The sequence below is a fragment of the Kryptolebias marmoratus genome, linkage group LG1 (assembly GCF_001649575.2).
Source record: "Kryptolebias marmoratus isolate JLee-2015 linkage group LG1, ASM164957v2, whole genome shotgun sequence".
NCBI lineage: Eukaryota > Metazoa > Chordata > Actinopteri > Cyprinodontiformes > Rivulidae > Kryptolebias > Kryptolebias marmoratus.
In genome coordinates, this window is record NC_051430.1 from 22,483,425 (window position 1) to 22,508,488 (window position 25,064).

General features: G+C 37.9%; 1 protein-coding gene across 1 annotated transcript; it reads right to left on the bottom strand.

The window, feature by feature from the left end:
- Positions 1-2,268: 2,268 nt before the first annotated feature.
- plcxd3 (phosphatidylinositol-specific phospholipase C, X domain containing 3) lies at positions 2,269-24,005 on the bottom strand. The gene is made up of 6 exons (XM_017431269.3): positions 22,075-24,005; positions 10,535-10,791; positions 10,107-10,280; positions 8,132-8,307; positions 7,216-7,317; positions 2,269-4,730 (listed from the first exon to the last, which is right to left on the bottom strand). Exons 1-6 carry the CDS (start codon positions 22,175-22,177, stop codon positions 4,571-4,573), a joined length of 972 nt encoding a protein of 323 aa, XP_017286758.1. The 5' UTR covers positions 22,178-24,005; the 3' UTR covers positions 2,269-4,570.
- Positions 24,006-25,064: the final 1,059 nt, after the last annotated feature.

Consider the following 25,064-nt stretch of genomic DNA (forward strand, 5'->3'; position numbering starts at 1 on the left):
CCTCATCCTGTTTGTTCAGAGCATCTCAAACAAAGTCTGCCAACTCATCCTAACTATTGGAGTCAACTGTGTCTGTTAGCAAAATATATCATGAGCCACTGGATGGATTTTGATGAAACTCTTAGAAAGTAATCACTGAATGTACATCTGCCTCTCATTAAATTGCTACATGTGTTCCTTCAAGGAGTGTTAGGCATTTAATTATCTTTTTATTTGAAGTGCATCAATGAGTATTGTTTTTGCTACAAGAATTACTGCGCTCACATTTTTCCCTTCAAACAGGTTTAATTGTTCAGCTGTCAACTCCAAATGCTGCACAAGTAGTCGTATACAAAAAAGTACTGCATATTGTGATTTAGTTAATATACCCATTAATATACATTCAGTTAATATACCAACATTTTCAATGTTAACAACAAAAATGCAGCTTGAGAATGACTGACGTGTTTTTACATGAGGTCAAAATACTTAACATGGTACTATAACTCACACAGAAAGAGAGGGAAAAACATTTTTCTGTAGTCTAAGGTTAAAAAGGACATAAGTAATCAATGGCTTCCTCTGATTTGTGGATCTTTAGGTGATAAAGTAACTGAAATATCTGCTCTGACTCTTCTTTTCTTTGACTGTTTGGTTTATATCACCAGCTTTCTATCTGATATTTATCATTATGATCTGTTGTTATCTTGTATACATCTTCATTGTTAATTTCCCGGAATTTTAAAATCATGGGTCTTTACGGCAAAAACAAAACTTTAACACATTGTTGGCAATTCAGATGTCACCCTGTACACATGTACCTTCAGAGCAGAAACAGAAGTGCCTGGTAAAATCACTCCTCCTCCTCCACACTCTCCAAACTTTCATAAAACTGCACATCTCGCCACTGCCCCTCTTTAAACTGTCTGAATGCCATCATCCATCTCTGCCTCCTACACCTTTACCTCCTCTTCACTGCTGTGTGCGTGACAGAGACAGACACTAACGTCCACACACTCTCAGCCACAGAAGACTGCATTTGCATTCCTATTTCTTCTACAAACGGCAATTTGTGCAGAACCGATTTACTGTATTAGCACGTTTGATCTTTTTCCTTGTGCAGCTTTATTAGAGACTTGCATTCACTTGATCAAATAAATATTCTACACAAAACAAAATACAAAATAATGTTTTTAAGAACCTTCCTATTTTGTGAGGAATTAAACGGAAGGCAGCTGTTGCTCTCACTTACTATGAAATGTGCAAACAAAGCAAGTGATACTCATTCTGCTTAAGTGTGAGGTTATCATCATTAACACTTCACAGTGAGCAGCTTTTAGGGAAGAATCCTGCTAATCGCTCATGACATTGACTTTACTTAGTAAAGGGATAGTCCAGATCTTTTGAACTGAGGTTCTGTGGAAATGCTATGAACAATGAATATCTTACCTGTTGTAGATATCTTTGAACAGCTTTAGTTTGAAGAAACAAAGTGCAATTTTGATCAGATTGAAGGCTAGTTCCAGTGAGGCCAAGACCAAGGTGGACTGTTGCCAATTAAAAACAACTCCAATCTCAAAGGTTCATGCAAATGCTATTTTATGAACTTATATACCACTGTGCATTTTGTATGACAGTTATTCTAGCAGAAATATAATAATATCACTGCCACATGTGCCCCAGGCTGTAATTGATGCACTACAGCTGCTATTTGCATTTCTGAATAACCACAGAATTCTATGTAAATAAGAAAAGAATAATAATGTACAGATTACCAAAGTAACATTTGCATGAACAGTTCAGAAGTTTTTGAGATTGGAGTCATTTTTAGATGGCAGCTTGCTAATCTGGTCAGAATGAAACTGTAGCTCGTCAAACTTAGGTTGCTCAAGGAGATAAAGTACAAAAACACTGACACTTGATAGTCTGGACAAAGACTTGCTTTTTTCATCATACTCACTGCTCTGTAACTAATGTCTGGTAAGGTACTAACTATAAGTAACCAGACTAATGGTTAATACGTCTTTTAGAGCTAACATAGGTTTTACTTTTCAACACTTGACTGCTTCTGAAACACAAACTCTGTAAGGTCAGCCCAGGTGCAGCTGACCATGCTCTCCATGCTTATCAAAGTGGAAACAGATGATTTTGGGACACTTTTTTCCACACAGACACTTTGACAGATTCTTGTAGGTTAGCTTAAGGTCTGCCTTTGGCACTTTAAATTAATTCCCTGCTTTACTGTTACAGTCACAGACAGCATGTATTCATACAATGACACTTCAACACTTCAACTCAAAGGCAAAGAAGCTTTATTTGATGGGCTGTTTTCCACTTAGAACAGAGTCACTTTAATTTGAGCAAAATGGTTTGGAGTTTTACAACAGCAAAGGACTCTTTTCACATCAGAAAACAAGTGCAATGACAACAGTTTGGACCAGGGAAGACACAACACAATTTGCGACCTTCATATTTATGTGGTTTAGGGGAGCAGGTTGTGGCAGTGCAACAAGTAAAAAATAAATTTATGTTTTATTTGTCTTAAAGGGAAGAAATATTTCCATTTTAAATGCACACATGCTGTACAGGGAAATATGCAAAATGACAATGGATCCTATTGATGTACAGCAATCAGTATTTGTAGAAACTTTTTCTTTCATGCACGAAAGTGGAAAACACACACATTTGAAAAACAAGAGCAGTTTGGTAGCTCACTTAAGGTACAAGTTAAATAAATGTGAAGGACTTGTAGTTAGAACTGAATTTACATGTTGCTGGCAGTGCACTATTTGCATTTCCAGACTGTAGAAACGCTCCACAATATAAAACATTTGACATGGAATCACACAAAAGTGAAAGCGTCATGACTTCCAGGCTGAAACTCAGTCACTCAGAGGAGAGTTTTAGAAAGTTACTCACAGAACACATACATTCACAGATTTTTTTTTTTTTTTTAAATTTTGTCTCACAATACTAAACTTGACCACAACACCCTGGCAGAATACATTCTGTACAGAAAATGGCACATTAATCATAAGGAGTGGGGATATTTGACACATATGAGATTTCTTTTTCCTGCATAACAAGCAAAATCTTTCCTCCCATTTCTTTAAGAGTTATTTTAATACGCTTTATGATATCAACACTAACATAAAAGCACCAAAATAAAAATAAGAATGACGGGTGCAGAATTGTGCTGGTTCAGCACTTACACAAGATAAATTGGGGGATTTAGAAACATGTAATCTCCATTAAAGAGCTACAATTAGATTATATCTGTACATTTATTGGTGACATTTACACTCCCTGACCCGTCATGTTTATCCTTTAAACACTTGAAGTAAATTAAGAAGTTTTATCACCTGTTATTATGAAAGACACGACGATGCATCTCATGATGACTCATATGCGTTGCACTAGAGCGGCAAGTCCAAACAAACACAGAGAGGGCAAGCTACCAGTAAAGGAGAGAAAGACGGTGAAACGATTACACTCTTGTGCCCAAATATAATATATTTTCGCACTTTGCTGTCACGACTCAGAAACCACCACATAGTACAATGAATGCTTTGTGGTAACCATTAGGAACGGATGGCTGCATTTAGTGCATTTCCTACAGTGAGAGCTGATGCTTGTCTTGTGTTTTCGAACGTACCATAAATGTGACAATTACTGTAAAGGGCAGACGAATAGAATACGTATGTAATAACATGACTGCTGCTTTTCCAACAGCTAGCCAAGCTGCACTCTTGCTCTCCCTCTCTTTCTCTTCCTTTTGTGGTTTTGAATCAGTGAATCGATGCTTAAAATCAATCAATCCACGCTCTCATATAGGACTGCCTGATAAATGCAATCTGACTTCAGTTGAGGCCATTACTGAGTGAAACTGGAGGGGGTGATAGCTTATTTCTTGTTTCTGTAATGAATAAACACATTGCAACAACACATTTTAAACACACACTGCATTCAAGCTGCTGGAGGTGTTTTAAGAAAGAAAAAAAAAAAAAACACCCGCAGGGTTCTGACTGGGGATGCATATTGTTTGAAAAGGACATAAAAAAAGAATTCACTTGGACTGATTTTCTAAACCAGACATAGAAAAGCAAGCTACGTACACCAGCCACTAGTTTCAGTTACACATACATTACTTATTTAAACATCCTCGAACAAACTGTTACTATCACTATAATATTAAGACTTGTGTAAAGGTACAATTAGTAGAGCGTTATTATGCCCTAAGGAATCTGTGTTTGAACAGTGCATTTGATCAGTGAAAAGCAGGTATTTTTTACAGCAGAAAATGAGCAACAAACCTGGAAAACAAGAAAAGTTTTTTACGCCCCCAAAACAAGAAACAAACAAACCTCATTCTCTTAGTGCTCCAACCTAACATCACTGTTTTATTTTTACCGGTTTCAACAAATATCTTCTCAGCCCCTCTCAGTCCACTATAGCCCTAAATAAAGTGAAAGGAAGCATGCAGCTTCCCTCCTTAAATAAATGCCAAAGAGAAAAAGGGTGAGAGCCCAGACCTAACCACTCCGCCTGCTCTGGGCGGAAACTGCGCTCTCTGACGCCCCACTGTGGCCTCTCAGGTCGCATCGTCATCGTCTTCATCCAGGTGATGGTAGTTGAGACTGATGACGGCACTGATGAACTCTCCGAGCTCGACAAAATCCGCTGTAATGATGTTGATGCCGCTCTCCCCGGGTCGTTGCGATCTGATCCACTGCATCATGCCCGGTAATGCCCTGTGAAGTAGCCAGGATTTACAAACACAGAACGTTATGTTTGTGGGAGGAGCACAGAGGTGGGACGTTGTGTAAAATGTAAATTAAAAAAGAATACAATGATTTGCACATCTCAAAGACCCATATTTTGTTCACAGTGGAATATAGTAAATATATCAAATGTTTAAACTAAAAAAAATGTTCAATTTTTTGGAAAACAGGAGGTCATTTTAAATTTTATGGCAGCGTCACATCTCAAAAAGATGAAACATGAACAACAAAAAGCTGTAAGAGCATTTTGCAGCTAATCAGACTAATTGACAACAAGTCAGTAAGAGAACTGGGTATAAAATAAGAATTTAGATAAGCAGAATCTCTCAAAAGTAAAAATGGGCAGAGGTTCAGCAGTCTATGAAAAACTGCGTTTAAAAATAGTGGAACAATTTCAGAATAATTTTCTTCAACAAAAAATTGGAAAGACTTTGGGAATTCCATCATCTAAAGTCAATAACATCATCAAAGGTATTAAAGAATCTGAAGAAGTCTTTGTGCAAGGCAGAAAGTTAGTACTACATGCTCATGATCTTTGGGCCCTCTGTCAGTACTGCATTAAAAAAAAACAGGTCTGATTCTGTTACGTATATCACTGCATGGGTTCAGGAACTTCCACATATTATTGTCAGTAAACACAGTTTGCTGTGCCATCCACAAATGCAGATTTTTATTTATTTAACTTTTATTAAACCAGGAAAATCCCACTGAGATCACAGACCAATTTGTCAAAGACGGCCTGGGCCTAAAGGCAGCCTTAACATGCTCAGGTTAAAGCTCCATCATGCATAGAAGCCATAAGTAAACACCATCCAGGAACACTGGCATCTTCTCTGGACCAGAACTAATTTACAATAGACTTGTTCTGCGGTCAGACAAATCAAAATTTTAAATTGTTTTTGGAAACCACAGACTCTAAATCCTCCATACTAAAGAAAAAAGGAAGCATCAACTCTGTTGTCAGCACACAGTTCAAAAGCCTGCCTCTCTGATGGTATGGGGGTGCATTAGTGCCTATGGCATGTGCAGCATATACATCTGGAAAGGCACCATCAATGCAAAAAAGTATATTAAAATTTTATACTTTTTCAGAGAAGGCCTTGCATGTTTCAGCAAGACAATGCTGACTCACATACTCCATCCATTACAACAGCATGGTTCATAGTAGAAGAGTCCGAGGAGCTGAAGTGGCCTGCCTGTAGTCCGGAATTGTCACCAATTGAAACAAAAAAATCCAAGCAAAGAAGACCAAGGATTGTTGAACAATCCTAGAATCCTACATCAGATAAGAATGGGACAACATTCCCCTCCAAAAACTCCATCAGCTGCTCTCCTCAGTTCCTAGACGTTTACCTAGACCTGGACTGTTTTAAAAGAAAAGGAGATGCTTTACACAAGTAAACATGGCCCCATCCCATCTTTCTGAGATGTGTTGCTAACATCAAATTTAAAATTGGTACAATTTCTTAGTTTAAACATTAGATTTGTGTACTATGTTACATTATGAATAAAAAATGGGTTTATGAGAGTGTCCCGACTTTATCGGAATTGGGGTAGTAAAAAAGACTGAAGACAGGATGATTCATGGTCGACTGGTTTAGCGCGGAGAAGGGCGCGCTGTGATAAAAGATCTCAGTGACGCAGCATGTGATGTCTGGCTGTGTCCTTCTTACAGCTGGTGTCTGAGTGCGAGAAGGGCACTCTGAACACTCTCTGGACATGTTCATGTGAGGCGAGCAACAGGGAAGAGCATCATCCCTGCAGATGCCTGGCCCCACAACGTTTCACATGAGAGAAATTCTCCCAGCCTTCTCCCCTTCATGCTTGCCTGGTTTCGTGTAAGACTGAGTCCCACAACTGGCAGTTTGTGTGGCAAAATAAAGGCTTGGAACTTCGAAGGATGCCTACATCAAAGTAGCTGAACGCCTGGTGAGAATGGAAGATAGTGGAATTATCAAATGAATAATTCATGCCAGGAAAATTGATGGTTTTGCTGCTGAGGCTTTTAACAAACTGGTGATATTAAGAGGGAGCGAACACAGATAAAGTTGAGGGTAAATCTGGGATAAAAAAAAAAATCCTGAGGACGCATGAATGAGGACACCTTATAAACGAGGTCAGTGCCAAAGCCTAGAGGCACCTGTAGTAACCAGCATGCATCTTGAATGAGTTATTAAATGCCACGGTAGCAGGCACAAGTTTTTTATTTTTAGTGAGCAGCTACACGTGCACACACTCGTTAATTTTTTTGTGGTGAATGTGTAAAGAATGTCACTTCAGAGGCCTCGTTCACCTGAGGTGATGCAACAATTTTGGTCCTGAAGTGCCTTTGGGTAAGATGACTAATTTTCTGCATCACAGAGTGTGATAAACCTAGAAAATTTGCATGTTGATTGTCAAACTCCACATGAGCATTAGAAAAAGCTTATTTTTTGTGTCTATCAGGAGCATGCACCTTTCTGTGATTGTCTCCCTCAGTCCGCTGGCCACGCCCTTCATCACAGTGCTCGCCTTTGGTGTCAGAACCACCTGGGAGACGAAGAATGTCCCCTTCCTCCTGCAAGGAACAGGTCAAACCTTTACACTCTCTTTTGCTAGAATTTCTTGTCATTGTGTGGTTTAAATATTCATATAAGACACCTTCTTTCTGTACAGTCTTCCTGCATACAAGAAATAAAAAAACTTACTTTAAATTTATTACAATAAATTGCCCATGAAAAGTACTAATGGTTTAATACACAAGTAATTTTTAAACATTGCTGCAATATTTTTGCATGCCAACCACAAGGCAAAAGTGGGTGATAATATTTTTGTCCATGTATGTGTCTATTACCAAAACATATAATTAAAAAACTGACAAATTTTAATGAAACTTGCACAAAGTTATTATTCCGTGTACATCTACAACTGATTACCTTATAGAGTTAACCCAATTCAAGATGGACACCACAGCCAACTGAACTTATAATACACACAAAAGGCCATAACATACATATACTAAGTTAAAATTTGGTGTAGTTACAACTGAGTGGCATTCGAAACATAAACTCCAAGTCTAGGCTAGGCAGTGCTAGGCTTTTAATAATAATTATTTTCATACAATAAATTGCATTTACTTAATTCAAGCTTGAACACGTTCCCAATCTCTTACTTGTAGCAGTAAGCTCATGAAATACAAAGAATAAGGGCTGGAAATGATCTTACAGCAAAGGAAGATGTTAAATACAAGACCTTAAACACTTAAATATAAATCTTGTCAAAACAACAGATTACAGACGATTTAAAAATTGGAAGTAAAATACTGATGATGCCACGACAGGAGAGAAAGGTTTTGTCCCATTCAACCCCACAGAACCTGTGCACCAACAAACCTGCGATCAGTTACAGATGCCTGCAGAAACTGAACCAACTTCTCGGGGTCGGTGGTGTTGGCCCACGGAGCCGGCATCATCTGACCAGGCCACAGGAAGGGCACTTCCAGCGCCATGGGGTGGTGGTAGAAAACAAGCACCTGGTACTCCTTCTCCCACAGATACTTCAGAGTCACCTGAGTGAGGACAGAGAGTGGAGAGCAAGCTCTAATAAGCTTTTAAGCTGTCTTGAAAACTCTTATCTCATAAACAGGAAATAAAATGCTCAAAAAAACATTAGTTTCAGAAAATATGTATTAAAAATAGAACCAGTGCTGTGCACCCCATGGCATAAGGAAAAAGGTTGTGCAATGTTTGTGTGTATGTTGAAGAATATTATATGAATGTTCCATTTTTGTGCTTAATGTTTTATAACATGTTCATGTAATGCCTGAGTCTGTTCATTTGCCTGTCAAGAAAATATCTCATGAACCGCTAGATGGATTCAAATGAAGTTTTCTAAAGTTTATCACTGGATGTACATCTACAGCTGATTACCAACCTAATTCAGTATGGCCACCACAGCTAATCAGTTTTAATAGAAACAAAAATTACTATAACTCAGTCAGTTTTGCAGATATTGAGTTAAAATACAATGTTTCGAGCACTAACAGATCACACAAGATTTTTGTTTTTGAAGAAGTTGAAGTACTTGTACATGCATATACAGCAGTTTATTGTTTCACATTTTAATAAAACGGCTTCTCTTAAGATTGGCTTGTATAAACATTAAATGTGTACGCCGACGTCACATTTGACACTTAAGCGAATTCTAATAAATGATTCAACAGTTTTTTGTTTTTGTGATGCGCTAAGGTCTGTAGCCAAGTTCTTGTTTGAAGAGGGGGCAAAATGAAGTCTTAGATGTTTTGACTTTGGTTTTTAATGTGGAAATCAAGATTAAAATCCCTTTTGAAGCTCATTGGAACGAGGGAGTAAGAGTGAGATAAGAAGACGACAAAGAAATGGTGGAGTACAAAGTCTTCCACATGTGGTGAGGGGGCCAGAGGGGAAGAAAATGGGATTTAGTACCAGTGGAGGAAAAAAAGGATTCCAGTCATTTACTTTTTCTAAAATTAAACACCACTTCACATGTCCCTGCAGCTCTTAAAATTACTATTTTTATGAATCTTTACGTCTCTGTTGGCTTTTCCCCTTCTGTTTACTTTATTCTCACTCATCTAGCCACTGAAGGGAGACTGTGATCTATGACTTATGACATGCGAGTTGTTAAGGAGCTGATGAGTTTTTGACTGATTACTCCCTTTACAGTTTTCAAACCCACAGAAGGGAGGGGTGGTGGTGGGCAAAAGAAATGGATGGGGAAGCTACACAACAGAAGCAAATCTGAGATTAAGATGTTTTTTCTTTACTTGCATTCTATGTAGAAGAAAGAAGTCTGGAGTGAAAAAAACTGAACTATGAATAGAGATGTCCATCATGAAGTATCTAAAGTGATTAAAATCCAAAATGTCTTCTGTGCAGAGCTAGGAAAAAAATAAAATATTTTTTACCTGTTTTTTATGTTTGAGAAAGGTAGTTCTAAAAGGTGCCTAAAACAAATTAAAAAGCCTAACATTCCTTGAAGCACCCACCCACCGCCTTTCATGCTCGAGTTTTAAATTAAGATATGTTGGGAAATGACAGCCATTTTTGTTAAACCTTGTCTGTGTAAAACTGACTGAGTCATCGCCAGTTTTGTATTTTTTTTTTAAGGCTGATTAGCTGTGGTGGCCATTTTAAACCAAGTTGACCTCAAACGATAACAAGTTGGGGATGTACATCTGTGTAGTGGCTCATGAGATATTTTGCTCATCAAACACACATGCACACCCTCAGTTGTGAGCGATAATAAGACGAGCGGCTAACGTGACATTTTCAGGGACATAACATGCTCATAATTCTACTTCCTGTTAAAAGTTAAATGTATTTGTACCTCCTGAGCGAAAACAACTGGACAGAGTTTCTCTCCAAACACCTCTTTCAACATGGCCACCAGTTTTTCATTGTGCAAGTTCTGCACGCCGTAGAAGTGGTTGAAATCCAGGAAAACGACTTCTTTGGCATGTGCTGACAGGAAACTACTGATCTGCTCGAGGCCTTCTCGTACCTAGACACAAACACATGAACTTCACTGACATAATGGCACCAAAATCCAGATGCACGAACAACTGTGACTTTGTACTTGAACTCTCTAAAGTATGTTGCATGATCAAGCTCTCTAACTCCACTTGAAAAAAAACAAACAGTTAAATAAGCTGCCGCGCAATGTATAAAAATGTAATAACATCACTTAGCAACCACAAGCATCACTAAACAGTCATTGCATCAAAAAACATTAAAAACTGGGTGCTCTCTGCTGACCGTGGCACTGAAGAGCCCGTGGGCGAAGTACAGCTCGTTGTCGGGGTCGCGGGGCTTGGTGGAGATGCGCAGGTCAAAGAAGCGGATCCCAGCCTCCAGTTGGCTGGTGAAGTTCATCGTCTGCGTAGCCAACCACTTTCTCATTAGCTTCTTGGCTACTGTGCCGAAAACAGAAACGAAGTTCTGTACCGTCTCTGGCTGCTCAGGGCCCACCGGAGATGCCTCGTCGATGTAGAAACTGAAGGAATCATGGGAACCTGAGGGGAACAACAAATGTTGAGCATTCAGGTAGCGGCAGCTGCATGTTTTATTTCTGCTGAAAGAAAGGGGTCAGCACAGGAGCACAGCACGGCACCATGGAAACAAATATCTGAATAACAGCATCAGTAAAAGATCACAGACCCAAAAACGTGAACTCTGACCTCTTGAGCTGAAGCAACACTTCGTCCATCATGTCTCTCAGAAATAAAATAAGACAGCAGTTCTGTGCCTTTCTCTTTTATTGATGAAGTATATCTATTTTTTTCTGGTTTAGCTGTTCTTGAATTGCCATTTGTTCTTCATACAGCTTAGTTTGCCTTTTAATAACCTTCATTAAAGTCTGTTAGCATGAAAGCTGCTTCACTTGTAAATTTAGAAACAACAGCTTGACAAAAAATTTCTTATCAAAAAATATGTTGTTTTGCCCCAAACACTGAAGCCTTATTTTCCAGATGAGTGGTTCTGGTCATTCTGATTTTGTTTCATTATGTTTAATAATTAAATAACACTGATACGAACCAACTGGAAGAGAAGAAAATGCTGTTTAAAATGATTAAAAACTCAATACTTTTCCCAGATTTTATTGAACACTAAAAAGTTCCCTAAATTTGATGTGAAAATAAAAGAAATCATAAAAGTGTGTGATAGAGTACATCTTATTGAAGTCAATTAAACCAATCACAAAAATCCAACGTTCTCTATACAAAGGCTGGTCTTTCAAAAGGTTTACTGGCTCAAAATTATATAACTGTTTTTAATGAATTAATGTTTTTCATACACCTTATTTTACTTAATTCTGAGGTCCAGGCGCCCACCACTGGAAAGAGTTTTACTATGTTAAATCCTACGTCAATTACAACCGCTTAATGGTTTCAGGTAGGTTTCTTTTTAATTTGCTTCAAATGTTTTACAGTTTTAAAGTTAATACAGTACTACTAGTTTTACTGAATGACATTAGTTTCTTTTAAAAATAGTCATTTTGCTTTGTAGAAGACAGATGCAGTATTGTTTGAGTAATCATTCTTTATTCTCTTCTTCATCTTGACATCCATGCAGCAAAATCTATGTATGTATGTAAACTATATAAGACAAACTGCTATTTTTTTATTATTATTATTATTATTATTATTATTATTATTATTAGCATAAAATCAGGTTGTAGGTCTGTATTTTTGTCTCAGATTATAGAACCAGAGCTCTGTAGTTGCGGCTACTTTTCTCTGTGTAATCTTGAGACATTAAGATAAAGTGTATGTACTGCTTTATAAAAGATTGTTGCAGGGTTACCTCTTTTATCTCTATATCTTGCCCTTTTCTCTCTCGTTGCCAAGACACTTCAAAATTATTTGGTTCATGAAAATATATACTTTATTTTTCAGTTTCAATAAAGAAACTGTACAGATCCACTTGTGGTTTGTGCAGAAATTGTTGATTAAGAAGTAAACTGTGACAGATTAGGCTTTCTCATAATTTCAGACGTATAGATTTTCTGTGCTTCAGACTTTAGATATTCTTTTAAAGCTAAGAGCAGCTATTCTCTATGTCTAGAAATCTTGAAATTAATGGAAATTAACATACTCAGGACTGTAATTTGTGCATGTTAAAAAAATAAGGTGAACATCTGGTCAACACACCACACAGAGCTGTAATCTGCTGTAGTCTCCACATCTCAACTCTGAAATGTCTGAGAATGCCACTAAAGCACTTCCTGAGTTCTAAGTGTTTGCTTTCTAAATGCACCTACAGTATTTGTTAGATCTGCTGTTCTTTCAATAAAAAAGCACTTAGCAGATCTGGATTCTTAGAAGTTATCTAACCATCTGAGAAATGATCGCAAGTTCTTTCCTCTTTTCATTTGAAATCAATGGTAAAACAACAACATGGAAATCAATTCCTGTTAGTCCCTTTCTAGTAAACTGTACTTATTCCAGATCGATTTTCATGGAGCACAAAGAAGGTCCAAGATATTTAATCAGCCATTCAGTTATAACAGAATCATAAATTTTTATATTGAGTCGTAAATCCTTTTGAGTTTTGGATTGACATGACAGAATAATAAACAGACAAAAAATACTAAATGTCTGTTTATGTTCAAATACATTTGAATAGACAGATATGACGTTATGTTGCTCAAACATTCCTCATTATTATCTACAGTATAAAGCATTGGCTTCCAAACTTTTCGACTTTTCACACAAAGTAACACAGAAACTTGAGACTCTGACTACCTTTGATTAAAGTGTGCAAAAATTACAATTAGGCAAATTAAAGGAGGGATAAAAAACAATTATTATTGATTAATAACAGGACATTTTGTCTCTCATAAGAATTATGGGAAAAAGAATTTGATTCTATGTTGCTGGTTCAACATTCACACCATTGTTGTCCTGAAATGCAATTTTTCTAATTAGCAACTTGATGTTGATCCACAGTGGGGATAAGCCACAACTTTGGGAACCACTGGTATAAAGTGGGAATCAACTAGAACCATCTCTGGAAATATTAATACAATTAAATCTTTGAAATGTCACATTTTAGTATCTTTAACGTGCAACAGGAATATAATAAAAAAGCATAAAAAAATAAATAAAAGACAAACTTTGAGAACTGCTGTTCATGAAATAGATGCAGTTTGTCAAAAATGAATGCAGTCTTTGGTGAAGCTTGAGCATTTCCTTGAATTCGATCAAAGGTGAACGCTCTTAGTTAAATGTGAAGGTTGCCGTCCTGTCATGCACGCTTCACATAGTTGATGTGCACAAATTATACAAATTAGTTCATCCTGTCCTTGTCACTGCAAATCACTGCTGTCTCTTCATTGAATTTCATCACTTTTCCGACAAACAAAGCCCCTCCTCCCCACCACTACCTTCCACCAGCACGCTGACACACAACCCGAGCTGACCTTCAACGATCTAAACACCAGTTCCAGGTCCTCACAGTCGGCTCAAAGAGTGACCATAAGCAGTGTGGACAGCTGAATCCTGGGGCAGGGTGGCAAACCGCATCACTGCTGGCTGAGTCGCACCACCAGGGTCAGAGTGGAGCACAGAGTGACCTTAACCAGCTGCAGCAGCTGCATCTGATGATTTGGTTCTGGCTCAGAGGTTGTGTATAAAGAGTAAAACAATGTGCTTCAAAAAATTATTAACACTCCTCACCAGAGGTATTTTCTTCATGAATGCAGTAAAAAAGATTCTTAGAAACCACAGAGAAATATAGAGCTTGCCTTCTCTTAAAAGAGAACGTTTTGTTACGGTTTTCTCCTTTGATCTGAAAGTCTCTCAAATTTAATTTAATATCATTTATCACTAAAAAGCAACTTGTNGGGGGGGGGGGGGGCACTAACTGATCTGTGTTTTAAACTTTGCCATTAGCTACTGAAATCACCTCTGTCTGTTTGTTAGCAAAATATCTCATAAACCACTGGATGAATTTTCATGAAACTTTCAGAAAACAGTCTCTGAATGTACATTTACAACTGATTAACTTTTGAAGTCAACCCAAATCAAGATGGCCTCCAAAGCCAGCCGACTTCCAAACACACTTATGCTAACAGATCATGCAAGCTATCCCAAGATTGCATATAATGTTATTTTCAGGGTTTGATCAATATAGCCATAATTCCATCAATCAAGGAATGCTGAGTCTTCAATTTGCTTCAGCATTTCTGTTATAACTAGTAATAACAAAGGACCAAATGCCAAAATTCTGCACAAACCTTCTTATTTTTTGCTGATTCTTTATAAAAAATGTGCAACTGATCTAAAACGTCATTAGCCTCTGAAAATCGTGCAACCAAACATATATATTTGCATTCTAAAAAGCTGAACACCAAAGCCAAACTTATGAATCTTGTTTGTAGATTGGTAAGAACTGCCGTGTGTACGTGTGTTAAAATAAATAGCCAGTGGCTGACACAATACTGCAGAGAGAAACAGTCTCACAGGACAACCCAAGACACTGACAACCCGGAAGGGCCAAATATTTGACAGAGTTTGCAGAACATCTGTAAGCATCTGCAGAAAGGTTGTGCAGAGATGTGGGACCTGCAGTCCAACAAAATCAAGTTTGAGTTCAGGACAAGACTGACATAAAATTCACTTAATCTAGTGCAAAGTCTTAAGTGCGAGGTATTAATTTTATAATGTGTCAAAATGTGTAAAATTACCACTTTAAACTGCAAGTTTTATGCTAATAAAAACGGTAACATGACAGTTTTCCTTTTCTTCAGTGTAATGCTCCTTTCTGCAGATGTAAACAGTCTACACAGTTACAAATTCCACACCGAAAGCAGTTATTTTCTCCTTTAAAAGAAACTGCTCCACAGCTGCTAATGGGCCATCACTATTGCCAAACGCTTATTTAACAAAAAGCAAAGGCCCATTAGGACAAGATGGGGGTGTGAAAGAGAAGTGAAAAAAATAAGGTTTAATATGATTATTGACTCATGCAGACCTCAATAATAAGCAAATAAATTAGTTTGTAATTATCTCATATTTTCTAGAAATCTAACCAAAGATGATATCTAGTTATAGCTATGATGAATGTTTGTGTAGAGTCAAACAGTAAGCACTGCTGCTGTAAGGAAAAAAACCCATCAGAAATATGAACTTTTTTTTTAAGGAAAAGGTTATTTTTGTGCTGTGGTGGCCATATTGAATTGGGCTGAGTCCAAAAGGTAATACGTTGTAGATGTCAACCCAATGATTCTTTCCTGAAAGTTTCATTAAAATCTGTCCAGTGGGTCAGGAGATATTTTTCTAACAGACACAGTTCACTCCAACTGTTAGAAGCAAAGTTTTAAAAACAGATCTCCTGGGGATCAGTAAGTGCTTTAAGTATGTGTTGGGAATGCCTCTCAGCAACAACCACACCGACTTTGAGCTCAAAGTCTGTTAAATTGGCTGTGTCACAGCCTTTTCTGTGTTAGCAGCCATATTGGATGGTTTTGACTGCAAAAGTTAATCAGTAGTAGATGTACATCCAATGAGCACTTTCTGAGGGTTTCAATAAATGTTATATTCTGATCCACGAGGTATTTTTGTACTACTACAGACAAAGAAACACACAGATAAGGGCAAAAGCATTATAACCTTTCACCTTTGGCGGCGGTGAAACATTATTACAGCAGCCTGATAGCGGCGCAAAATGGTAGAATATGGGATCTATTTTTCACTGACAATCAGCTACATGAACTCTCATGTCGGTTACACATGAAGACACTGTGTCTAAAATAAGAGAGAGAGACAGAGCACTAAAAGGAGACAAAAAAGGTTAAAACAACTTGAGACAAAGTGAGCCACTTATTGATGATGATGGTTGTGTTGATGAAGGTGGTGCCAGTGATGACTGTTTCCCTGCAGAATTGACCTGTGTTAACTGAGTCATTCTCCCTGAGTGAGAGCAGAGCATTTAGGAAGGACAACTGGTGGTTTGTGTTCATTTTCAGGGAAAGAGCGCTGCTGCTCACACTGGACCATTTTCTGGGTCTATTTTGGGCTGTTGAGGAGAGGAGAGCAGAAAATGGGAAAGGAATGAAAAGTGACAGGATGCAGATTAGGTAAACGTTACAAGATGATAGCTATATCTGCAGTATTCTCATCAATTCTCCTCTACATTTCCCCTGTTGGATTTATCAGATGATTTCATTGTCATTCTGCAGCCATCTATTCTTCAGATGTCTGTTCCCTTTGCTCGACTCCTTTCCCCCCCTTTTCCATTTTGCTTCTGTAGCAGCGTGCAAACATGTAAAGTTCATGCCGTTCTGATGAGGCTGAATTATTTTACTGTTATTATTTGACTCCTAGAATCGAGTGCACTTCTCCTCTCAACTCAATTATCTCAGAGGGAAAAGACAAAAAGAGCCTGCAGGGAATTCAAACTGAACCATTTCTTCCAATTTCAAAAGAAATCTTGATTTACTTGCAACTTAGAAATGAGGAAATTTTATTCATGTATTTATTGTGATTTATTATAATCTTGACTATGACACCTTTCATATCAGGCAGGTATTTTTTGTAAAACATAAAAAAAAGAAAAAAAGAGAAAGAAACAACAGTGTTTCCACAGCTTAAACAACTGAAGGCAAAGTAAAAAGGTGCAAATTTAAGGTTAGTGTCCAGACTTCAAAAACTGCAAAAAGGCAGGATATATGAAAGGTATACCACACTGACCCATTTTGGGGTATATTCATACAACATCTGTAATATGCACACCTTTTTATCACTTTTTTATCTCAGTTCTTTGGAATTGATATTAAAATGCTGCATTGTTAGTTTATAAGTGGCTTTTATCTATTTTCTGGCCTCTAAATGACATTGCTACACATAAAATGTATTTAGAAAAAAATATACAATTTTTATACTGTTTATACTGTTTTTGAATGGTAAACATTTTTTACTTTATAATAAATTATTATAAAGCCCATTTTTTTACTTATCTTATAAATTATGTCTGTATTATACTTTTTAAAAATGGGCTATAAAAATATGAAGTATGTACATTTAAAAGTTCTGAATTAGTCTTCCTTGTCACAGCAAACCTGGAGGACCAATGGTTTGTTTCCATTTCCACCAAGGTTTAATTTAATTTACCCTTCACCCTTTGCCCGCCACTCAAAGGCATATTTGTTTCCTAAACTTCGATATCTTTATCCCTTTGAGCAAATTCCCAGCTTAAAAAAAGCTAAAAGCAAAACAAAAAGAAAAGAAAGGCTTGATATGTTTACCCCTTTTGTCATAAAAATGTAATAAAACAGATTCTAGAATGAAACAAAACATAAACTAGGAAAATTTCTACTCTATTTTGGATGTTTTCTGACCCCCGGTGATCAAATGTTATTCAGTGCAACTTTAAACTAGCCAAAATGAAAACATGTGATGTGTTTCTAATAACTCAGATGGTAATTAGATTTCATCTAAGAAGTAATCGTCCAGAAGACCTGACTCAACCTTGTTAGATTTTTTTACCTGGATTATTGAGAATGCATCTAAATAAGGGATGCTCAGTTAGCTGCATTCTGCCACTTCACCACCGGATGTCACATTTTATCATGTGCACCTTTATTTACAAGTTAGTGGTTTTGTAAAATTGTAGAAGTGTGTGTGAATTCAGTTTATGAACAGCAGTTAGTGCACAATTATCTGAATATTGTTACATTCATAAAACACAATGTTCTGTTTCATTTGTAAAACTCTGGCACATTTTTCGTCCAATCACTGCAGGCGGAAACAAATTCACATCTTTTGAACACCATTTCCTGACAGACTCAGCCAGAAAAATGTGCATTCAGGCAGTCTGCAGCAGATCTAGTTAGTAATAGCTCCAGAAAAATGGCATCCCATGTCCCCCAATGGCCAGCCATGGGGTACAGAAAATAGTAAATCTTTCTCTCTTCCTAGCCATTCGTCGTTTTAATGTCTCCCATTGTTCATCAACTACAACTAGATCTTCTTTCCTTTTACGGTCATCATTCCAGCCTCAGTAGACCTGCCATAATTCTTCTGAGTTGAGACTTCATAGGCTGTCACAGGGTGAAGCCAAAGCTGCATGTGTGCCCAAAGCAAAATGATGTATAAATACTAACGTCCATTTCTCACAAAAAAATTGGACAGGTGAAAACAGAGGTATAATTCTGAAGATATCTATAGATATTATATAATAAATATGACAACCAGTATACCTGCACTGTGTCATGACTCAGAGCATTATACAACACTCTGGAAAATATGCAGTTATCTAAATAACAACTTACTGGTCAATACTTACGCTCTAAGCAGCCCTCAGATTTAAAAAAAGCTCAATCTCAATCAGTCTCTGCTCAACATCAGCCCAACTCAAAGCTCAATTTTTTTATGTGTGGCTCTAGAAAAAAAAAGCTGCTCTTTCACAGCTCTGCTCATATTTCAGGACAATTTGCAATCAATTTTCACAACAGCACTGAGTCAGCTCTCCTCCAGGTGACAAATGAGTCACTGGTGTCTTTGGACTCTGCTTTTCACACTATTTTAAATCAGCTGGATCTGATCCTGATGACAAAATTGATAAATCCTCTTTCTTGGTCTGTCCTAATAACGTATTACAAATGAGCTTTCGCCATGACTTTTTCTTGCCAAGAACTGGTATTTATTTCTATCTGTATATTTAGTTTATTTCTATTTTAAACCTTGTTTTTCTGACATTTCCTGACCTGATTACACAGACTGGTAAAACACCATGAGTTTTATTGAAGTTTACTGAATTATAAAACTCATTTTTGCTGTCTAAAGGAACAGGAAATAATAAATATATGTTTTAATCACTTTATCTATTGATTACTGGGACTCACTGACAGAGTCAATTAGAAAGACCTTGGTTTTTCTCTGTGCTTCTTCCACTGACTTTAAATTAAATTTAAGAATAAGTTGGCATGGTTTTGAATATTCTTTTGTATTAATACATCAGTGTTATTAGATCAACATTGGACATGCAAGAGTTAAAGCCTACAAACTGATGAAATGGCAAGTGTTTACATGATGTGTAGCAAGACTCACTTTGGTGATGTAATGTTGTTTATCTGCCACAAAGTGCAAAAATAAATGAATAATCTAAAGCTCAGAGGGAGGCTTTTTGTTATTGTGCAACCAGAACAAGAAGATGGTGTTTTGTTGTTTTCTTTTGAAGCTATCAGCAGCTCTTCACGGTCAAATGAAATTATGAAGCCTAGAAAAAAAGTAGAGAAGAAGAAGAAAAAAAGCCTCAATGTGTGAGGGAGAGGCTGAGTGACAAAAACTGAGGTAAAATTAGAGTGAACCTCTGCCAGGCAGTTCCTAAAAAGAGAGATTTCCACGACACAAGACTTAAAACTGACATTCACTTTTGCCACATTGCCAAGCAATGAAACAGGCTTTTTAAAATCATGCACCCTGTTTTATCACAGCACTTAGACTGAGCCCTGTGCTGCAAAAAGACTTAAAAACACAGGACGTAGTAAATTAAGAGGTCATTTGTCACCTGTGCAAAAAAATATGTTTAATGATTCCATCAATCAACTGACCAATCCATCAAAAATAAGTAAATAAATAAAAATAATAAGAATTAGAAATCAAGGCTTTCTTGTTCAGTAACAATTCACCTTTTAATATGAAGTATTTTAATAATGCAAAGAAAATGTAGAGAAGTGTGTGCAATGTGCATAATTTATATTACATTTTCTTTGCATGTAAACTAATTCCTTGGAGTATTTGCACACGTTTTATCATTCTGTGTATGGAGCTACCGCAGGTCACATTGAGATTAACTGGTATTTCACCATTACTGTCTGCCGCCACCGCAGGCTCAATTATTGTCTCAAGTGATTATCCATTTGTCTATTAACCTCGTAAGCTTCTGAGTGTGTCATTTGAAAATTGATTATTTTGGTTTTTTTGCACCTGCAACAACAAAAACAAAAAAAAAGACAACCTATAGACAGACAGAGGAGGATGTCCTCTAAATTTCAGCGTCAGTGCTGACCTGTTTTTAAAACTATCGACAGAAAAATACAGGTTAGAGGTAATCGCAGCAGCACATTTGGCATGCAAACACTGCTGCTACTCTGAAAAGATACTGTAATGTTTCATAAAGCCATATACAGTATTTTCCTCCTCTGCAAAAAATGTCTGACTGCACAAGGCCTAAAGAATAAAAAAAAACAGGGTTTTCACAAACAAGTGCTTTTCACATAACTGTGCAATTCTGGGAATACAGTGAGTTCAGATTAGCATTCTACAGAACCATTTATCCTGAGATCATGCTGTGTGACTGGTGCAATGCCTTTTGAAATAGAAAAAAAATATCATCAGTAAGTTACAGGCAGCAACACTTGTATGTGGAGAACTGAACAGCATGTTTTTCCCACCCAAATCCTGGAGATCAAAGAACAAAAATCTTCAAGTTTATTATTATTTATGTTATTCTCCCACATCTTAGTCGTATTCCTGCTAAAACTGAGGCTTATAATGCTGCATTCTGAGATGAGACAAAAGAATGTGACATGAGACAGGCGTTTGAATGAAATCAGAAGTACATAGCAGTCGGAACACGTGGTTCCTGCTAAAATAAGCTCTGGTAAAAATTTTCTGAGGATTTAGAAGGGATTTATCTTGGCAAACAGGACGCCAAATGTGTACAAGCACACACAAGAAGGTGGGAAAATTGAGAGAATATTGTTTTAGAATGTGTATCCAAATAGAGGACTTGCATGTGGCAGGACCATTGAAGTAGGGATACCTAATTAATTTGGACAGAATATGTTCTCATGCTGCCTTGGCTTGGATGGACAACCAACATAACACATTCCAAGTGATTCAGCAAATGATGCCGTCTCAGTCCTCAGTTAGTGCAGGGACAAAACCAGGAGGGTTCATTTATTTTTATAAATATATTCATGCATTAGTAGCTGTGGTCAGTGCTGGTAAAATGCCACGCCTCATTGGACAATGAGCACCATCTACATCTGACTTATTCCACAATGCCCACCTTGAAACCAGCAGGCAATTTATTTTTAGGAGAAGCAGAGAGAGAGAGGGAGGAAGAGTGAAAGTGAGATGGAGAAAGAGGAAGAAAAAAATGTGAAGAGAAAGGGAAGGATTAGACACTGAGGGGGGGATGAACGCTCTTTATCATGTGGAGGTGTGCTTAATCGCAGGGCATGCAGATATTGAATTAACTGGCTGCTTTCCAAGTCATTTCTTCAGTCAGATCAGGCAATGGGCTTTACAACCAGCATTTCTAATTTGAATGAAGTTGAAGAGACCTGCGCACTGATTGGCTAAAAGGTCTAACAGCTCATTTCCTACCATCATCTGAGTGCACACATTGAACTCATCCAACACTGTCCTCCCATCCCCTTTGGGCACCACCCCGGTACAAGCACTCTGATTAGACAAAAAAAAAAAAAAAACAGCAGTGATTCTATAATCTGTGCCTCTCCTACCTCCACGGACGGTAAAGCAGCAGCTATTTATAGCCACGAGACATAAGGTGAAGGTGGACGGATACAGATGGCACTTCTGATGTTGCGCAACAGGTCTTACCCTTTGTTCTGGTGATGCACAGGTACAAATCGCGCCGTCCTATTGGCTAATTAAGTTGCATTAATTGACACCAAAGTTGGCACAGCCTTTAAACGCACAGAATGTCATTTTCGGGCTGAAAACAAATGGACGCTCTCCCCCCCGCCCCCTCCTCCCCATCTCCATCTCCGCGCATTGTTTCCTTTTTTTTTTTTGTGGCACGTAAAAAGCAGAAGCACCTACCGGGGATTGCCATGTTGGTGAGCGGGACGGTGTGCATGCTCTGCGGTAAACTTGCCATCCAGTCGGCGAAGCGCAGGTCGCTCCTGCCGTGAGACGAAGCCATGCTGCCGCTGTGTCGCAACGACGCTCCGTTCTCCTCCCGGACCGGTGCCTGCGCCAAGCCCGGAGCTCGCGCTCTCTGCCACACTCTATCCAAACACACACACACACACACACACACACACGCGCGCGCGCGCGCGCAGCCTCTCCTTCTCCCTCTCTCTTACACACACACACACACACACACACACACATTAGCGTGTCCACACCCCCCTCCAGACTGAGCAGCAGAACATCGGCGGGCAGCACAATAACGAAAATGTGGTTTGATCGGATCCAAATGTGGCAACACTGAGTGGAAAAACACCCAGTATGAGATGGAGTAATCACACAATAAACTGGTGTATGTTTTATTTACACACTCAACTCTGAAAAGCAGCAACACACAGAGAGTTAAGAACGATATTTTGGGGGGATTATTCCACAGGACTTCACACCTGCAGACGTTGCCTCCCCCTCACGGAAACAGCGCTTCATTTCTCCTGAAAAGTGATTCAGATTACAAATGCATGCCTCTAGGATGTGGTAGAGCAAACAAAAAATGTCAAAAGAAATGATTTGTTGTTTTTTTTACAAAGACTTGCTAAAACAGAATGGACACAGTGGTGGTTCTGTGGGCTGGAAAAAATATCATACCACCCCTGCTGCCTCCCAATTTTTAGACTAGTTTGTATAGTTTTGTACATTTTGCACAATGTTTAAAGTTAAGGAGATCTCCACAGAACTTAAATCACTGACGTAACTCACTGATTTAGAATTTGCACACACCCTTGATTTTCAAAATGGCTTTACCTGCCAACAAACCTATGAATTTCCACAGGAGAGACCGTTCCCCGACCATCAAAGTGCCAATACAATTGTTTGACAAAGACAACTGACTGTGTCTTTATCTAATCTGAGTTAAAAAAAATTGTAAGTTACAGGCAAATAGCATTCAGCTAAGTAATTAATAAGTAAGCAATTTGTAGTCAGAGGCAAATAATCTTAATACATCGATTGAAGTGCAAAAGTAAGACTTTTCCTGCAACAAAACATTCTGCTGCCCTGCTGCAACCTCATGCCGCCCCTTTCCAACTATAAGGAAAAAAAGTCTCCAGATCCACCCTGTATGAACAGATTTGTTGGTAACCTTAAAGAAATTAACAATCCTTGCACTGTAGTCATGTTTCAAACTAAGTGTTTGACCTTAATTAGTATCACAGCCTTCAAGCTTTTCATCAACTATTTAACTTACTTAAAAGGAACAAACAGCCATTGGGTAGTTTGGTATCATTGTGATCACTGCACTGAACATGGAGAAAGTAAAGGTGAGAGCTGTCTGAGGAGCTCAGAAAGACAATTATAGATATTCATGTTACATGTAAGGCTACAAGATCATCTCCAAGTAGCTTCATGTTCCTCTGACCACAGCTGCAAAGGTTATAAAAAAGGTACAAGGTTCATGGGTCTGTAGCCAACCTCCCAGGATGTGGACACAAGAAATGCAACCGCCTGGATAGTGTGGTGGTTGAAAAAGAGCCAATGAAATCATCCAAAATCATTCAAGCTGAACTCCAAGCTCACTTTTTGATCTCACCACCTGTTACATTTTGAATCATAATGGGAAGAAGACCCAGGAGGGAAACAATACTGACAGAAAAACACTAAAAACAAACAGAAATTCACCAAAAATGCAAGCTAGCAAGGCCCACAGTTTCCAAGAGAAGTTTATGGGACTGAAGAGATAAAACCAGTGCTTTTTGGAAAGCCGTGTTAGTTCCATCCATCCATGTTCTTTTACCCGCTTCTCCATTCTGGGTCACGGGGAGCTGGTGCCTGTCTCCAGCAGTCACTGTGTGAAAGGCGGGGGGACACCCTAGACAGGTCGCAGGGCCACATAGAGACAAACAACCATTCACACTTTCACACCTAGGCACAATTTAAGAGTTACCATTAACCTAACATTGTGAAATGGTATCAAAAATTGTACTTACATTAATATACACAAGTACAATCCAAAGCTTTAACAAGCTAATGCCATAAACAAGTCAAAGGATTCTGTAAATTCTAGTAGTCTTTGAAAGACTGGAGGTCTCTATTGAATTCATCCATAGAAGGCTTGTAGATCTGCTTTTGAAGAAAAATAAGAATGTAGCATCATCAGAATAGTTGTAATAAAATGGCACTGACAAAGAATAACTTGCCTAATCTTTTGTGAAAATTAACTACTAAAACATGAGTCATTCAGGAAAAAAAAAAAAAAAAAAAAAAAAAAGAGTCAAAAATAGAAGAAGACTGAGATGGTACAAAAAGGGCATCTTTTTTTATATCCATAGTGTTTGAAATCCCTGGAGCACAAACGAAGGCGACCTGTGACCTTTTTTTATTTTGTTTTTGTGCTTTTTCCCCATTTGGTAGTGTTTGGACAATTTTTGATAGCAGGTGTTTGTTTCCATCACCACCAGTCTGCAGAAATCCCTCTGACTGCCATGTTCCCAAAGAAAAGTACAGGCCTGTCAAATGCACATATAAAGGTAACTTGGTTACCTTTCATTTCTGAAAGGAAAACAGGAGTATAAACATTTACCAGAGTTTTATTTGAGAGGTTTGTACCAGGCCTGCACCCCCTCTAAACCTTCAAGCATAATTAGTCTAAACATTAGTTTGACACAAACCAGCGAGCTTTAACCAGTCATTTTGCACATCTAATTCAGTTCAAATTGAAAAACCTATTTCAATTTATTTAGTTTAAACATTTAAAAAGTAATTCAGCTCATTTTTACTGTTCAAACACATTTTAACAGGTAAATACAACCATGGTTCCAAAACTTCTACATTTCTCAACCTATTTCTCATAGTTAAACAGGAAGGATTATAGGGTACCACTTGAGTTTGACTCATGAAGTGATGTC

What these genes read in the sequence shown, in the direction of transcription:
- plcxd3 (XM_017431269.3), bottom strand. Translation starts at nt 22,177, where the DNA reads ATGGCTTCGTCTCACGGCAGGAGCGACCTGCGCTTCGCCGACTGGATG. An exon ending in CACCAACATGGCAATCCCCG is followed by an intron (nt 10,792 to 22,074) that starts GTAGGTGCTTCT and finishes TGTTCCCCTCAG; the next exon opens with GTTCCCATGATTCCTTCAGT. An exon ending in GCATCTGTAACTGATCGCAG is followed by an intron (nt 7,318 to 8,131) that starts GTTTGTTGGTGC and finishes TGTTCCTTGCAG; the next exon opens with GAGGAAGGGGACATTCTTCG.